This window comes from Salmo trutta, unplaced genomic scaffold, assembly GCF_901001165.1.
Source record: "Salmo trutta unplaced genomic scaffold, fSalTru1.1, whole genome shotgun sequence".
NCBI lineage: Eukaryota > Metazoa > Chordata > Actinopteri > Salmoniformes > Salmonidae > Salmo > Salmo trutta.
The window spans coordinates 1,161,256-1,180,073 of record NW_021823104.1 but is presented as its reverse complement, the minus strand read 5'-3'; the positions used below and the strand labels follow the sequence as shown (position 1 = coordinate 1,180,073).

The 18,818-nt window shown below is 41.9% G+C and overlaps 1 protein-coding gene and 1 long non-coding RNA gene across 3 annotated transcripts; one reads left to right on the top strand and one right to left on the bottom strand.

The window, feature by feature from the left end:
- Window positions 1–824: 824 nt before the first annotated feature.
- Window positions 825–13,384, bottom strand: LOC115188863 (uncharacterized). Of its 2 annotated transcripts, XR_003876616.1 has the most exons (3): window positions 13,296–13,373; window positions 12,058–12,162; window positions 825–877 (listed from the first exon to the last, which is right to left on the bottom strand). It is a non-coding gene; the product is annotated as an uncharacterized LOC115188863 (long non-coding RNA). The 2 variants fall into 2 exon arrangements; XR_003876617.1 differs by lacking the exon at window positions 825–877 and having other exon boundaries at window positions 12,059–12,162; window positions 13,296–13,384.
- A 111-nt stretch (window positions 13,385–13,495) lies between these two features.
- LOC115188898 (FAD-linked sulfhydryl oxidase ALR-like) lies at window positions 13,496–18,197 on the top strand. Its single transcript, XM_029747723.1, has 3 exons — window positions 13,496–13,782; window positions 15,830–16,044; window positions 17,458–18,197. Exons 1-3 carry the CDS (start codon window positions 13,600–13,602, stop codon window positions 17,618–17,620), a joined length of 561 nt encoding a protein of 186 aa, XP_029603583.1. The 5' UTR covers window positions 13,496–13,599; the 3' UTR covers window positions 17,621–18,197.
- The last annotated feature ends 621 nt before the right edge of the window (window positions 18,198–18,818 follow it).

The following is an 18,818-nucleotide window of genomic DNA, read 5'->3' as shown; positions in this document are numbered from 1 at the left end:
ATGTTGAAATCAATAGAACAGGGGACAAACGTTTAGGGTTCTACATTGTGACATCATTAATATACTCCTACTACAATGTTAAAACATTCTACATTGTGACATCATTAAAATACTCCTTCTACAATGTTAAAACATTCTACATTGTGACATTAATTCATTGATATCATGAAACAACTCCTTCATGTATGTATTTTCTGATATTTGATCAGAAGTCTTTTATCAGATTATCTCTGGTCACAGCTATAAGATTTCTCTCCTGTGTGCGTTCTCTGGTGCATTGTCAGATAGCTAGATGAAACAAACCTCTTCCCACATTGACCACAGCGATGCAATTTCTCTCCTGTGTGTGTTCTCTGTTGTAGAGTCAGAGTGCTAGATGCAGCAAACCTCTTCCCACATTGACCACAGCTACAAGATTTCTCTCCTGTGTGTGTTCTCTGGTGTGATACCAGATTGCAAGATCGACCAAAACTCTTCCCACATTGATCACAGCTATAAGATTTCTCTCCTGTGTGTGTTCTCTGGTGCACTGTCAGCTGTCCAGATTGACAAAAACGCTTCCCACATTGATCACAGCTATAAGGTTTCTCTCCTGTGTGTATTCTCTGGTGTACTGCCAGATGGCCAGATGTAGTAAAACTCCTCCCACAGTGATCACAGCTATAAGATTTCTCTCCTGTGTGGATTTTCTGATGAATTTTAATGCCTGATGAGGTGAACCTCTTCCCACAGTCAGAGCAGCAGAGAGTTCTCTTCCCTGTGGGTCTCTGCAGGTGTTTCTTGAGGTGTATTGATCTGGAGCGACTCTTCTCTGCCTCTTCAGCATCATGAGGTTGTTGAGGCTCCCCAGAGGATCCACGATAGTCCCATATCTCTCCTGTGTGAACAACAAAGTCAGACAGATGGTTAAAGGCCCACAACAGCAGTAATCCACTGTAAAAGGTGATGCCAACAGCGTAGCCATGATGTTGTACAACAATTGATGTCTGTAATGAATGTTAAAATTATTTGACAACTGTCTTAAAATGAGCAACAATAGTCATATTTAGTCTTGTTTTCACATTAGTAGTGAAATCGATGATTGTAGGCTAGAAATAAGTTAAAGTTGTTGAAATCCTAAGCAGTGTGGCAGACGACTTTTGGTCTCCAATATAGGCCCCTTTCTGTGTTTAATAAAACTGCGGCACGAGGGCGATGCACACGCAATTTGATTGCAGAAACACCTCCCCGCTAATAAGGAAACCACTAGTTATGGATGTAGTATATCTGGTAATGAGGAAACCACTAGTTATGGATGTAGTATATCTGGTAATGAGGAAACCACTAGTTATGGATGTAGTATATCTGGTAATGAGGAAACCACTAGTTATGGATGTAGTATATCTGGTAATGAGGAAACCACTAGTTATGGATGTAGTATATCTGCTAATGAGGAAACCACTAGTTATGGATGTAGTATATCTGCTAATGAGGAAACCACTAGTTATGGATGTAGTATATCTGGTAATGAGGAAACCACTAGTTATGGATGTAGTATATCTGGTAATGAGGAAACCACTAGTTATGGATGTAGTATATCTGGTAATGAGGAAACCACTAGTTATGGATGTAGTATATCTGGTAATGAGGAAACCACTAGTTATGGATGTAGTATATCTGGTATTGAGGAAACCACTAGTTATGGATGTAGTATATCTGGTAATGAGGAAACCACTAGTTATGGATGTAGTATATCTGGTAATGAGGAAACCACTAGTTATGGATGTAGTATATCTGGTAATGAGGAAACCACTAGTTATGGATGTAGTATATCTGGTAATGAGGAAACCACTAGTTATGGATGTAGTATATCTGGTAATGAGGAAACCACTAGTTATGGATGTAGTATATCTGGTAATGAGGAAACCACTAGTTATGGATGTAGTATATCTGGTAATGAGGAAACCACTAGTTATGGATGTAGTATATCTGGTAATGAGGAAACCACTAGTTATGGATGTAGTATATCTGGTAATGAGGAAACCACTAGTTATGGATGTAGTATATCTGGTAATGAGGAAACCACTAGTTATGGATGTAGTATATCTGGTAATGAGGAAACCACTAGTTATGGATGTAGTATATCTGGTAATGAGGAAACCACTAGTTATGGATGTAGTATATCTGGTAATGAGGAAACCACTAGTTATGGATGTAGTATATCTGGTAATGAGGAAACCACTAGTTATGGATGTAGTATATCTGGTAATGAGGAAACCACTAGTTATGGATGTAGTATATCTGCTAATGAGGAAACCACTAATTATGGATGTAGTATATCTGGTAATGAGGAAACCACTAGTTATGGATGTCGTATATCTGGTAATGAGGAAACCACTAGTTATGGATGTACTATATCTGCATGGAGCAAAAATGGTGAGAAAAGATTTTAGTTTTTCACAATGTATTCTGAATATTACAACGCAAGATCAGGAGTGCTGCTCAAGGAAACTCACATTAAGCTCTGTGTCTATTCACTAATTCACCACCGTGGGGAAAACTCAGGGGAGTTCTCATAGGCTGATAGCAAAAACAGTCTCCATTTACAGGTTGATTATGAGTGTATTTCCCACTACTTTAAGATTATAATTGTAAGGCTCGCTTGAATCACCTGCTTAATATGTTTGTGTTATTGTCGCAAATCAACTGCTTTATACTTAAAAAAACACTTCAACCAGTAACATGCTCTTTGGCTAGCTTTGCCATCAGCCTGACAATAAGGGTTTGTACACTAAGTGTTTAACAAATTGGCCCATAACTTCACCTAACAATAACATAGACCTACTGTAGGACCCATAACTTCACCTAACAACAACATAGACCTACTGTAGGACCCATAACTTCACCTAACAACATAGACCTACTGTAGGACCCATAACTTCACCTAACAACAACATAGACCTAGGACTATAAATCATTTCATATTTCAGGTGAAACAAGGAAACTAAAATGTCTTTGTCATGACATTTCATAACCTGATCACCAGATAATTTTGTGAATAATCCCACTAGGCTACTCTGTAATGTGTTGTCATTCTAAATGTCCTGAATAAAGGAAAATATCTCTGTGTGTTGTACAATAGCCTGTCCATCAAGGAACAGTTCTCTACACAAACAAACTAACACGGACTAACACTTGAAGCATCAGTACATTTCAAGTTCTGCACATACAGTTGATTTTATTAAACACATGGGGTGTGTCTATATTAACAAATACACGTCATAACATTTCAACCAATCAATCAGTAGAAAGAAAATATGTATTTTTTTATCTGCCCTAGAACATACAACATGCTCTCATTCAGACCCCTTTTAAGCATTTTGTTACATTACGTTACAACCTTATTCTAAAATGGAAACATTTCTTTTTAAATGATCTTCAGACAATACCTCATAATGACATCACAATACCCCATAAAAGTGAGAGAAAGTTTAGAATTACCAGTAGGTTGTATCTCTCTAGGTCATGCCAGTAGGCTACAGTAGGTTGTATCTCTCTAGGTCATGCCAGTAGGTTACAGTAGGTTGTATCTCTCTAGGTCATGCCAGTAGGTTACAGTAGGTTGTATCTCTCTAGGTCATGCCAGTAGGCTACAGTAGGTTGTATCTCTCTAGGTCATGCCAGTAGGTTACAGTAGGTTGTATCTCTCTAGGTCATGCCAGTAGGCTACAGTAGGTTGTATCTCTCTAGGTCATGCCAGTAGGTTACAGCAGGTTGTATCTCTCTAGGTCATGCCAGTAGGTTACAGTAGGTTGTATCTCTCTAGGTCATGCCAGTAGGTTGTATCTCTCTAGGTCATGCCAGTAGGTTACAGTAGGTTGTATCTCTCTAGGTCATGCCAGTAGGTTACAGTAGGTTGTAACTCTCTAGGTCATGTCAGTAGGCTACAGTAGGTTGTATCTCTCTAGGTCATGCCAGTAGGTTACAGCAGGTTGTATCTCTCTAGGTCATGCCAGTAGGTTACAGTAGGTTGTATCTCTCTAGGTCATGCCAGTAGGTTACAGTAGGTTGTAACTCTCTAGGTCATGCCAGTAGGTTACAGTAGGTTGTAACTCTCTAGGTCATGCCAGTAGGTTACAGTAGTTTGTATCTCTCTAGGTCATGCCAGTAGGTTACAGTAGGTTGTATCTCTCTAGGTCATGCCAGTAGGTTACAGTAGGTTGTATCTCTCTAGGTCATGCCAGTAGGTTGTAACTCTCTAGGTCATGCCAGTAGGTTACAGTAGGTTGTATCTCTCTAGGTCATGCCAGTAGGTTGTATCTCTCTAGGTCATGCCAGTAGGTTACAGTAGGTTGTAACTCTCTAGGTCATGCCAGTAGGTTACAGTAGGTTGTATCTCTCTAGGTCATGCCAGTAGGTTGTAACTCTCTAGGTCATGCCAGTAGGTTGTATCTCTCTAGGTCATGCCAGTAGGTTGTAACTCTCTAGGTCATGCCAGTAGGTTACAGTAGGTTATATCTCTCTAGGTCATGCCAGTAGGTTACAGTAGGTTGTAACTCTCTAGGTCATGCCAGTAGGTTACAGTAGTTTGTATCTCTCTAGGTCATGCCAGTAGGTTACAGTAGGTTGTATCTCTCTAGGTCATGCCAGTAGGTTACAGTAGGTTGTATCTCTCTAGGTCATGCCAGTAGGTTGTAACTCTCTAGGTCATGCCAGTAGGTTACAGTAGGTTGTATCTCTCTAGGTCATGCCAGTAGGTTGTATCTCTCTAGGTCATGCCAGTAGGTTACAGTAGGTTGTAACTCTCTAGGTCATGCCAGTAGGTTACAGTAGGTTGTATCTCTCTAGGTCATGCCAGTAGGTTACAGTAGGTTGTATCTCTCTAGGTCATGCCAGTAGGTTGTAACTCTCTAGGTCATGCCAGTAGGTTACAGTAAATTGTAACTCTCTAGGTCATGCCAGTAGGTTACAGTAGGTTGTATCTCTCTAGGTCATGCCAGTAGGTTACAGTAGGTTGTATCTCTCTAGGTCATGCCAGTAGGTTGTAACTCTCTAGGTCATGCCAGTAGGTTACAGTAGGTTGTATCTCTCTAGGTCATGCCAGTAGGTTGTATCTCTCTAGGTCATGCCAGTAGGTTACAGTAGGTTGTAACTCTCTAGGTCATGCCAGTAGGCTACAGTAGGTTGTATCTCTCTAGGTCATGCCAGTAGGTTACAGTAGGTTGTATCTCTCTAGGTCATGCCAGTAGGTTACAGTAGGTTGTATCTCTCTAGGTCATGCCAGTAGGTTGTAACTCTCTAGGTCATGCCAGTAGGTTACAGTAAATTGTAACTCTCTAGGTCATGCCAGTAGGTTACAGTAGGTTGTATCTCTCTAGGTCATGCCAGTAGGTTACAGTAGGTTGTATCTCTCTAGGTCATGCCAGTAGGTTGTAACTCTCTAGGTCATGCCAGTAGGTTACAGTAGGTTGTATCTCTCTAGGTCATGCCAGTAGGTTGTATCTCTCTAGGTCATGCCAGTAGGTTACAGTAGGTTGTAACTCTCTAGGTCATGCCAGTAGGCTACAGTAGGTTGTATCTCTCTAGGTCATGCCAGTAGGTTACAGTAGGTTGTATCTCTCTAGGACATGCCAGTAGGTTACAGTAGGTTGTATCTCTCTAGGACATGCCAGTAGGTTACAGTAGGTTGTATCTCTCTAGGTCATGCCAGTAGGTTACAGTAGGTTGTATCTCTCTAGGTCATGCCAGTAGGTTACAGTAGGTTGTATCTCTCTAGGTCATGCCAGTAGGTTACAGTAGGTTGTATCTCTCTAGGTCATGCCAGTAGGTTACAGTAGGTTGTAACTCTCTAGGTCATGCCAGTAGGTTACAGTAGGTTGTATCTCTCTAGGTCATGCCAGTAGGTTACAGTAGGTTGTATCTCTCTAGGTCATGCCAGTAGGTTACAGTAGGTTGTATCTCTCTAGGTCATGCCAGTAGGTTACAGTAGGTTGTATCTCTCTAGGTCATGCCAGTAGGTTACAGTAGGTTGTATCTCTCTAGGTCCTGCCAGTAGGTTACAGTAGGTTGTAACTCTCTAGGTCATGCCAGTAGGTTACAGTAGGTTGTATCTCTCTAGGTCATGCCAGTAGGTTACAGTAGGTTGTATCTCTCTAGGTCATGCCAGTAGGTTACAGTAGGTTGTAACTCTCTAGGTCATGCCAGTAGGCTACAGTAGGTTGTAACTCTCTAGGTCATGCCAGTAGGTTACAGTAGGTTGTATCTCTCTAGGTCATGCCAGTAGGTTACAGTAGGTTGTAACTCTCTAGGTCATGCCAGTAGGTTACAGTAGGTTGTATCTCTCTAGGTCATGCCAGTAGGTTACAGTAGGTTGTATCTCTCTAGGTCATGCCAGTAGGTTACAGTAGGTTGTATCTCTCTAGGTCATGCCAGTAGGTTACAGTAGGTTGTATCTCTCTAGGTCATGCCAATAGGTTACAGTTGGTTGTATCTCTCTAGGTCATGCCAGTAGGTTACAGATGGTTGTATCTCTCTAGGTCATGCCAGTAGGTTACAGTTGGTTGTATCCAAGTGGAAACAATTATCAACCCAATGTGGAAAGTGTTGAATTTGGTCAACAACATAATGAATGGCTTATTTGCTACGTGAGGTTTACTTGATCCAACAGAAGTTTCGTAATGATTAAGTTGTTATGTGGACACGTGACATACCGACAACTTTGATAAAACACTATAGGAGTTGTCTCCAGATCGCTATGCATATTCATCCCTACATGCCGTGTCCCCCCAGTCTGCGGTCAGCAGATAGACCCTCCTCAAATAACGGAACGGAGAAAACAAGGGGCAGCTTGTTCTCTACGTCGTCTGATTCTAGACATATCAGTCATCATCCCAGGGCCCTCCGTTGAAGAGGTATTGACGAGCCAACTCCGAATATCCAAAGTTAAAAACTAATTGAAGGCGGTACTTACTGGTGTTAATCAGATCTCCTGTCTCCTCCTCTTCATCTTCCAATGTGACAGTAATCTCTCCTTCCTTCTTCACTCCAAAAACAGCATCATCCTCTTCTTCCTCTTGTTTAACTGAAACGTCTTTCACTTCATCTTTCACTGTAACAGCCTCACCCTCTACTTCTTGTTTTACTGTAACATCCTCTTCTTCCTTCTACTCTTTCACGACAATGTTCAGCCCCAGAGTTTCTTTCTCCGTCCAGCAGACCTCCTCTTCTTTAACAGGAGGGGAGTAGTTTAGGGAGCTCATGTTCGGGGATGTTAGCTAGCTAGCTATCAGTAGCGACTAGGCTAATGCTAACTTAACCAGCCAGCTACTATAGCTGACTAATAAAAAACAACGTAATATTAAATTAAATAGGTTAACAAGTAGATACGACAGACGTGTGTCTAAAACACAGTAGGTAATATACACCGAAAGCGTATAAATAGCTTGAATCTTTGGGCTATGTTGGCTAGCAAGCTACCGAGGTGGTTGACGAGCTGTTTATGAAGAACCGTCCACTAGATTATACGTCACGCTGCAGCATCGCCTGAAAGACGCACATCGCCGTCTGCTGACTGGAGGGAAACGCAGTTGAGGATCAGATTTTATATTCAGACTAAGATTATTTTACATGGATTTAATTAAATAATACTATTATATTGAGACATACAAAGACCTGAATGTGTTGATTGATTAGTGCGAATAAAAAATGTTTACTACAGCACATTTAAGGCAGTTTCATTCAGTCAAACAACATCTAAATAAGTAGCTAGCTACTGTAGCTCTATACTGCTGCTACATGGTGTAACAATACATCATGTAGATGTATATAATGAACAGACTAGGTCTATACTGCTGCTACATGGTGTAACAATACATCATGTAGATGTATATAATGAACAGACTAGGTCTATACTGCTCCTACATGGTGAAACAATACATCATGTAGATGTATATAATGAACAGACTAGGTCTATACTGCTCCTACATGGTGTAACAATACATAATGTAGATGTATATAATGAACAGACTAGGTTCTATCCTATTCTACTGTATCTGTCTATGTATTACTCATCTCATATGTATATACTGTATTCTATACTATTCTACTGTATCTTAGTCTATGTATTACTCATCTCATATGTATATACTGTATTCTATCCTATTCTACTGTATCTGTCTATGTATTACTCATCTCATATGTATATACTGTATTCTACACTATACTACTGTATCTGTCTATGTATTACTCATCTCATATGTATATACTGTATTCTATACTATTCTACTGTATCTGTCTATGTATTACTCATCTCATATGTATATACTGTATTCTATCCTATTCTACTGTATCTGTCTATGTATTACTCATCTCATATGTATATACTGTATTCTATTCTACTGTATCTGTCTATGTATTACTCATCTCATATGTATATACTGTATTCTATTATACTGTATCTGTCTATGTATTACTCATCTCATATGTATATACTGTATTCTATACTATTCTACTGTATCTGTCTATGTATTACTCATCTCATATGTATATACTGTATTCTACACTATACTACTGTATCTTAGTCTATGTATTACTCATCTCATATGTATATACTGTATTCTACACTATTCTACTGTATCTTAGTCTATGTATTACTCATCTCATATGTATATACTGTATTCTATACTATTCTACTGTATCTGTCTATGTATTACTCATCTCATATGTATATACTGTATTATATTCTACTGTATCTTAGTCTATGTATTACTCATCTCATATGTATATACTGTATTATATTCTACTGTATCTTAGTCTATGTATTACTCATCTCATATGTATATACTGTATTCTATACTATTCTACTGTATCTGTCTATGTATTACTCATCTCATATGTATATACTGTATTCTATCCTATTATACTGTATCTGTCTATGTATTACTCATCTCATATGTATATACTGTATTCTATCCTATTCTACTGTATCTGTCTATGCATTACTTATCTCATATGTATATACTGTATTCTATCCTATTCTACTGTATCTGTCTATGTATTACTCATCTCATATGTATATACTGTATTCTATTCTACTGTATCTGTCTATGTATTACTAATCTCATATGTATATACTGTATTCTATCCTATTCTACTGTATCTGTCTATGTATTACTTATCTCATATGTATATACTGTATTCTATTATACTGTATCTGTCTATGTATTACTCATCTCATATGTATATACTGTATTCTATTATACTGTATCTGTCTATGTATTACTCATCTCATATGTATATACTGTATTCTATACTATTCTACTGTATCTGTCTATGTATTACTCATCTCATATGTATATACTGTATTCTATCCTATTCTACTGTATCTGTCTATGTATTACTCATCTCATATGTATATACTGTATACTATTCTACTGTATCTGTCTATGTATTACTCATCTCATATGTATATACTGTATTCTATCCTATTCTACTGTATCTTAGTCTATGTATTACTCATCTCATATGTATATACTGTATTCTATCCTATTCTACTGTATCTTAGTCTATGTATTACTCATCTCATATGTATATACTGTATTCTATTCTACTGTATCTGTCTATGTATTACTCATCTCATATGTATATACTGTATTCTATTCTACTGTATCTGTCTATGTATTACTCATCTCATATGTATATACTGTATTCTATCCTATTCTACTGTATCTGTCTATGTATTACTCATCTCATATGTATATACTGTATTCTATTCTATTCTACTGTATCTGTCTATGTATTACTCATCTCATATGTATATACTGTATTCTATCCTATTCTACTGTATCTTAGTCTATGTATTACTCATCTCATATGTATATACTGTATTCTATCCTATTCTACTGTATCTGTCTATGTATTACTTATCTCATATGTATATACTGTATTCTATTCTACTGTATCTTAGTCTTTGACCCTCTGTCATTGCTCACCCAATATTTATATATATTCTTAATTCCATTCTGTTACTTCTAGATTTGTGTGTATTGTTGTGAAATTGTTAGATATTACTGTTAGATATTACTGCACTGTTGGAGCTAGGAACACAAGCATTTCGCTACACCAGCAATAACATCTGCTAAACACGTGTATGTGACCAATAACATTTGATTTGAGACCAGGCAGGCAGCCTGTTCAGTAATGTGGTCAGGTGCCACAAAGAGGGACTTGGGGAAAATTAGAGTTGTCCCAGAACAAGGCAGCACGGCTGGCCCTTTAAATGTACACAGAGAGCTAATATTAATAACATGCATGTAAATCTCTCCTGGGTCAAAGTGGAAGAGAGATTAACTTCATCACTACTTGTATTTGCGAGAAGTGTTGACATGTTGAATGGACCGAGATGACACCCATCCATACCCCACAAGACATGCCACCAGAGGTCTGTTTAAACTACTGGCACACAGCTCAGACACCCATCCATACCCCACAAGACATGCCACCAGAGGTATGTTTAAACTACTGGCACACAGCTCAGACACCCATCCATACCCCACAAGACATGCCACCAGAGGTCTGTTTAAACTACCGGCACACAGCCCAGACACCCATCCATACCCCACAAGACATGCCACCAGAGGTTTGTTTAAACTACTGGCACACAGCTCAGACCCCCATCCATACCCCACAAGACATGCCACCAGAGGTCTGTTTAAACTACTAGCACACAGCTCAGACACCCATCCATACCCCACAAGACATGCCACCAGAGGTCTGTTTAAACTACTGGCACACAGCTCAGACACCCATCCATACCCCACAAGACATGCCACCAGAGGTCTGTTTAAACTACTGGCACACAGCTCAGACACCCATCCATACCCCACAAGACATGCCACCAGAGGTCTGTTTAAACTACTGGCACACAGCTCAGACACCCATCCATACCCCACAAGACATGTCCACCAGAGGTCTGTTTAAACTACTGGCACAAAGCTCAGACACCCATCCATACCCCACAAGACATGCCACCAGAGGTCTGTTTAAACTACTGGCACACAGCTCAGACACCCATCCATACCCCACAAGACATGCCACCAGAGGTCTGTTTAAACTACTGGTACACAGCTCAGACATCCATCCATACCCCACAAGACATGCCACCAGAGGTCTGTTTAAACTACTGGCACACAGCTCAGACACCCATCCATACCCCACAAGACATGCCACCAGAGGTCTGTTTAAACTACTGGTACACAGCTCAGACACCCATCCATACCCAACAAGACATGCCACCAGAGGTCTGTTTAAACTACTGGCACACAGCTCAGACACCCATCCATACCCCACAAGACATGCCACCAGAGGTCTGTTTAAACTACTGGCACACAGCTCAGACACCCATCCATACCCCACAAGACATGCCACCAGAGGTCTGTCTAAACTACTGGCACACAGCTCTGATACCCATACATACCCTACAAGACATGCCACCAGAGGTCTCTTCACAGTCCCCAAGTCCAGAACAGACTATGGGAGGAGCACAGTACTACATAGAGCCATGACTACATGGAACTCTATTCCACATCAGGTAACTGATGCAGCAGTAGAATCAGATTTAAAAACACAGAATAAAAATACACCTTATGGAACAGCGGAGACTGTGAAGACACACACACACACACACACACACACACACACACACACACACACACACACACACACACACACACACACACACACACACACACACACACACACACACACACACACACACACATAGGCACAGACACCTGCATACACACACACAATAACATACACACACACACACACACACACACACACACACACACACGATAACGTACACACTATAGACACACGTACACATGGATTCTGTACTGTAGATATGTGGTAGTGGAGTAGAGGCCCTGAGGGAAAACACAGTGTTTTGTGAATTCTGCAATGAATGTAGTTTAATGTTTGGAACTGACATAATTTTGCTGGACCCCCAGGAAGAGTAGCTGCTTTTGGGGGATCCATCCACACTCTCACTGTGACGTTAAGTGAACCTCTCTGTCTTACCTTTGTTTTCTGTGTTCGAGAGATCTCTCTCTCTATCTCTCCGATCTTCTCCAGGATACCCATGTTGTCGCAGCGGGAAGGTTACACTTCTGGACTGGTTACTGCCTGGAGAGAGAAACATCAGACTGGTTACTGCCTGGAGAGAGACAGACATCAGACTGGTTACTGCCTGGAGAGAGACACATCAGACTGGTTACTGCCTGGAGAGAGAAACATCAGACTGGTTACTGCCTGGAGAGAGAAACATCAGACTGGTTACTGCCTGGAGAGAGACAGACATCAGACTGGTTACTGCCTGGAGAGAGACAGACACATCAGACTGGTTACTGCCTGGAGAGAGACAGACATCAGACTGGTTACTGCCTGGAGAGAGACAGACACATCAGACTGGTTACTGCCTGGAGAGAGAGACAGACATCAGACTGGTTACTGCCTGGAGAGAGAGACAGACATCAGACTGGTTACTGCCTGGAGAGAGACAGACATCAGACTGGTTACTGCCTGGAGAGAGACACATCAGACTGGTTACTGCCTGGAGAGAGAGACAGACACATCAGACTGGTTACTGCCTGGAGAGAGACAGACACATCAGACTGGTTACTGCCTGGAGAGAGAGACCGACATCAGACTGGTTACTGCCTGGAGAGAGAGACAGACACATCAGACTGGTTACTGCCTGGAGAGAGACAGACACATCAGACTGGTTACTGCCTGGAGAGAGAGACAGACACATCAGACTGGTTACTGCCTGGAGAGAGAGACAGACACATCAGACTGGTTACTGCCTGGAGAGAGACAGACACATCAGACTGGTTAATGCCTGGAGAGAGAGACAGACACATCAGACTGGTTACTGCCTGGAGAGAGACAGACAGACTGGTACCAGAGGAGGCTGGTGAGGGGAGGACGTCTCATAATAACGGCTGGAACGGAGCGAATGGAAACCATGTGTTTGATACCATTCCACTCCAACCATCACCACGAGTCCATCCTCCCGAATCAAGGTCCCACCAACCTCCTGTGACTGAAACGTATCAACACCGCTACTCCACAATAGCCTAGCAGGCTAACTAGCCGTTAGCTTCCTGTTGTTAGAAGACCGCGACTATAACTGGTCAATCAAATGAAAACTACACATTTAAACTATAAACCAAAGAAGTGAACGTACAAACACAAAACTGATCAGCCTGTAGTAATATCTAGGAAAAAATACACTTTTAAAAGGTGTTGGACTCAACTGCATGCATAGATAAAATGACATCACAAACCGGAAGTGGAGGGGTTCCGTTCTCTTTTCACTCCGGTGGGGAACAAAAACATCTAACGTTAACTACCTGGGGGAAAAATAGTTCCTAGTGAATTCTGTAATAGTTTACAGGACACTGTTCGAGTGGATTTACTGCCCTACATGTTTAGAGTTCATTCAGACATGTTGGTGAACACAGAGACCGGGTGTCATAACACATGGAGGAAGAGTTATAAAGCGTTATAACGGAAGCGTCCTTCGGTTCAGGTCCGACGACAGATCCTTCCCACGGTAACATGGCCGCGTCCACCGGAGGACCATCATCCACCGCGGGCATCCAGGGGTTCCCCATCATAACCGGCAGGCCCCAGGAGGACAGCCCCGGTAAGGTCCCGGAGCAGACCGGAGAACCGAAGAAAAAGCCGTGCAGGGCTTGTACCGACTTCAAGTCGTGGATGAAGGTCCAGAAAACGCCACAGGTGAGCTGTGTTCACAGGCAGCAGCCAGACAGACCGCGGAATACAGACCGTTAATTCAATTTAACTCTAATGACGACCCATAGTAAACAGTTGTATTTACTCTGTTGTCCTTCACCAACTTCACTCTAATGACGACCCATAGTAAACAGTTGTATTTACTATGTTGTCCTTCACCAACTTCACTCTAATGACGACCCATAGTAAAACAGTTGTATTTACTATGTTGTCCTTCACCAACTTCACTCTAATGACGACCCATAGTAAAACAGTTGTATTTACTATGTTGTCCTTCACCAACTTCACTCTAATGACGACCCATAGTAAAACACTTGTATTTACTCTGTTGTCCTTCACCAACTTCACTCTAATGACGACCCATAGTAAAACAGTTGTATTTACTCTGTTGTCCTTCACCAACTTCACTCTAATGACGACCCATAGTAAACAGTTGTATTTGCTCTGTTGTCCTTGTGAACTATCGTTGTGTGTTTTCTTTTAGACTCGCCATATGTCAGACGGATACGGGAGTTTTCCGGTAGCGTCTCCTGTTTATATTAGCTCATAAACACGAGGAAAGGTGTAGTTAATACACACGATCAGTTTATAAATGATTTAGCTGGTCTCTCTGGACTTTCCCCAGCCGCCTGCCTGGAGTACATCCCTGTGTTCTCCAAATCAACAAAGATCGGATTAAAGTTATTGTTTTTCATATATATATTATATATATTATATTGGTACTGGCAGCTAAACTCATCAACAACTAAATATATCCTTTCTTTAACTATACATGTCACGATTCCAGACATAACAATGAACAAACAGTCTATTTTTCTAAGCCCTTTATCAGCTGACTTTCCCAGCATTGACTGTCGTAGAGGTGAGAGAAGTGGAGGTGTTTAGTAATGTGAAGTGAACGACGGCCGGTGTTCACTAGCGGGCGGTCCGGCGCGGCGAAACACCACGTTCCGGTTCAATGGAAGGAAAACGGCGAGGAGCAGAGAGTTAAGCGTTTCCCATCTTCATAAAGTTAGTTTAGGAAAATCACTATTTAGCTAGCTAGCTGACTAGCTAACATTAGCCAGCTAGCTAGCTAGCTAGCTTTATGGGCGTTTTTACTTTAGGAGACGGTCCTGGCGCTTGCTGGACTTTTTTGGGCGCCCTGACGCCTTCTTCACAACGATTGAACCGCTCTCCTTGAAGTTCTTGATGATCCGATAAATGGTTGATTTTAGGTGCAATCTTACTGGCAGCAATATCCTTGCCTGTGAAGCCCTTTTTGTGCAAAGCAATGATGACGGCATGTGTTTCCTTGCAGGTAACCATGGTTGGCAGAGGAAGAACAATGATTCCAAGCACCACCCTCCTTTTGAAGCTTCCAGTCTGTTATTCGAACTCAATCAGCATGACAGAGAGATCTCCAGCCTTGTCCTCATCAACACTCACACCTGTGTTAACGAGAGAATCACTGACATGATGTCAGCTGGTCCTTTTGTGGCAGGGCTGAAATGCAGTGGAAATGTTTTTGGGGGGATTCAGTTCATTTGCATGGCAACGAGGGACTTTGCAATTAATTACAATTCATCTGATCACTCTTCATAACATTCTGGAGTTTATGCAAATTACCATCATACAAACTGAGGCAGCAGACTTTGTGAAAAATTAATATTTGTGCTCATTCTCTCAACTTTTGGCCACGACTGTACTGTTATCTAATAGAAGTCCTGTCTAGATTTTAGTTAACCTGAATGATGTCAGTGTGGAAAGCCTACTAACTCTACATGCGTTTCATCATGTTGAGTAATGATGACTTGGTAATGCCCATCAGACAATTCAGTCACGGAGAATGTCTGTCTGTCTGTCTGTCTGTCTGTCTGTCTGTCTGTCTGTCTGTCTGTCTGTCTGTCTGTCTGTCTGTCTGTCTGTCTGTCTGTCTGTCTGTCTGTCTGTCTGTCTGTCTGTCTGTCTGTCTGTCTGTCTGTCTGTCTGTCTGTCTGTCTGTCTGTGTGTGTGTGTGTGTGTGTGTGTGTGTGTGTGTGTGTGTGTCCAGGCGGCCCAGGCTGAACATGTGGAGCCCCAGCGGCGGTCGGAATGTCCGCTGGACAGGGAAGAGTTAGGGCGTAACACCTGGTCCTTCCTGCACACCATGGCAGCTTACTACCCAGACCAGCCCTCTCTCAGACAGCAGACAGACATGGGACAGTTCATCAACCTCTTCTCTAAGGTCTTCCCCTGCGAGGAGTGTGCTGAGGACCTGCGGACAAGGTCAGGGGTTAAAGGTCAGGGGTTAGAGGTGGCCTTGGTCTGCTAGCTGGACATCTAGGGTCAGAACTATGTCTATAGACACAGAGGTCAGGGGTTAAAGGTCAGGGGTTAAAGGGGCCTTGGTCTGCTAGCTGGACATCTAGGGTCAGAACTATGTCTATAGACACAGAGGTCAGGGGTTAAAGGTCAGGGGTTAAAGGGGCCTTGGTCTGCTAGCTGGACATCTAGGGTCAGAACTATGTCTATAGACACAGAGGTCAGGGGTTAAAGGTCAGGGGTTAAAGGGGCCTTGGTCTGCTAGCTGGACATCTAGGGTCAGTACTATGTCTATAGACACAGAGGTCAGGGGTTAAAGGTCAGGGGTTAGAGGGGCCTTGGTCTGCTAGCTGGACATCTAGGGTCAGAACTATGTCTATCGACACAGAGGTCAGGGGTTAAAGGTCAGGGGTTATGTTAATGTGTGTTACGTTGGCTGGTGTTGAGAGTTGTATTATTGGTTCTAGTGGGTTAAGGTAACAGATGACTGGCAGTAGATACAGATCCACTTCCTGTCCAACTAGATAACCAGGAGTTGTATTATTGGTTCTAGTGGGTTAAGGTAACAGATCACTGGCAGTAGATACAGATCCACTTCCTGCCCAACTAGACACCCAGGAGTTGTATTATTGGTTCTAGTGGGTTAAGGTAACAGATGACTGGCAGTAGATACAGATCCACTTCCTGTCCAACTAGATAACCAGGAGTTGTATTATTGGTTCTAGTGGGTTAAGGTAACAGATGACTGGCAGTAGATACAGATCCACTTCCTGCCCAACTAGATAACCAGGAGTTGTATTATTGGTTCTAGTGGGTTAAGGTAACAGATGACTGGTAGTAGATACAGATCCACTTCCTGCCCAACTAGACACCCAGGAGTTGTATTATTGGTTCTAGTGGGTTAAGGTAACAGATCACTGGCAGTAGATACAGATCCACTTCCTGTCCAACTAGATAACCAGGAGTTGTATTATTGGTTCTAGTGGGTTAAGGTAACAGATGACTGGCAGTAGATACAGATCCACTTCCTGCCCAACTAGATAACCAGGAGTTGTATTATTGGTTCTAGTGGGTTAAGGTAACAGATGACTGGTAGTAGATACAGATCCACTTCCTGCCCAACTAGATACCCAGGAGTTGTATTATTGGTTCTAGTGGGTTAAGGTAACAGATGACTGGTAGTAGATACAGATCCACTTCCTGCCCAACTAGATACCCAGGAGTTGTATTATTGGTTATATGTGGTTATCCAATCTGTTAAATACCTTTCCAGGCGTCGTAAGATCTGTCAAGACGTCTGCAATGTAGTCGGGCAGCGGGGAACTGCTAGCACCGCTAGTGTTTATTAACTAATGACATCACTTCCTGTTTCCTCAGGCTGAAGACCAATCAGCCTGACGCCAGCAGTCGCCGTGCCCTCTCCCAGTGGCTGTGCGGCGTCCATAACGATGTGAACGCTCGGCTGGGGAAGCAGCGGTTTGACTGTTCCCGCGTGGATGAGAGGTGGAGGGACGGGTGGAAAGACGGCAGCTGTGACTGATCGATCCATTGACCTGATCAATTACTATATCTGGGAACTAAGAGATACAGGACACGTCTATTGACTGATCGATCCATTGACCTGATCGATTACTATACCTGGGAACTAAGAGATACAGGACACGTCTATTGACTGATCGATCCATTGACCTGATCGATTACTATACCTGGGAACTAAGAGATACAGGACACGTCTATTGACTGATCGATCCATTGACCTGATCGATTACTATACCTGGGAACTAAGAGATACAGGACACGTCTATTGACTGATCGATCCATTGACCTGATCGATTACTATACCTGGGAACTAAGAGATACAGGACACGTCTATTGACTGATCGATCCATTGACCTGATCGATTACTATACCTGGGAACTAAGAGATACAGGACACGTCTATTGACTGATCGATCCATTGACCTGATCGATTACTATACCTGGGGACTAAGAGATACAGGACACGTCTATTGACTGATCGATCCATTGACCTGATCGATTACTATACCTGGGAACTAAGAGATACAGGACACGTCTATTGACTGATCGATCCATTGACCTGATTGATTACTATACCTGGGAACTAAGAGATACAGGACACGTCCATCGACATCCTGTTTCCCTTTATAGTGCCGTTTTGGCGACAGAGACTCTGTTCTATGTTCTGATTGGCTACGGATCTCTCTGCTCTGCCCAGATCTGCATGAGGGCTCACTGTCAATCTGTTGTCCAGAGCCTTCAGACAGTATTCAGACCCCTGGACTTATTCTACATTTTGTTTGTGTTACTGCCTGAATTCAAAATGGATTACATTGTTTTTTTTCTTGTTTTTTTCTTCCTCACCCATCTACACACAATACCCCCATCATGACATCACAATATCCCATCATGACATCACAATATCCCATCATGACATCACAATACCCCCATCATGACATCACAATATCCCATCATGACATCACAATATCCCATCATGACATCACAATATCCCATCATGACATCACAATATCCCATCATGACATCACAATATCCCATCATGACATCACAATATCCCATCATGACATCACAATACCCCATAATGACAAAAGTGAAAACAGGTTTAATTTTTTTTAATCAAATGTATTGAAAATGAAATACAGAAATATCTAATTTTACATAAGTATTCACACCCCTGAGTCAATACATGTTAGAATCACCTTT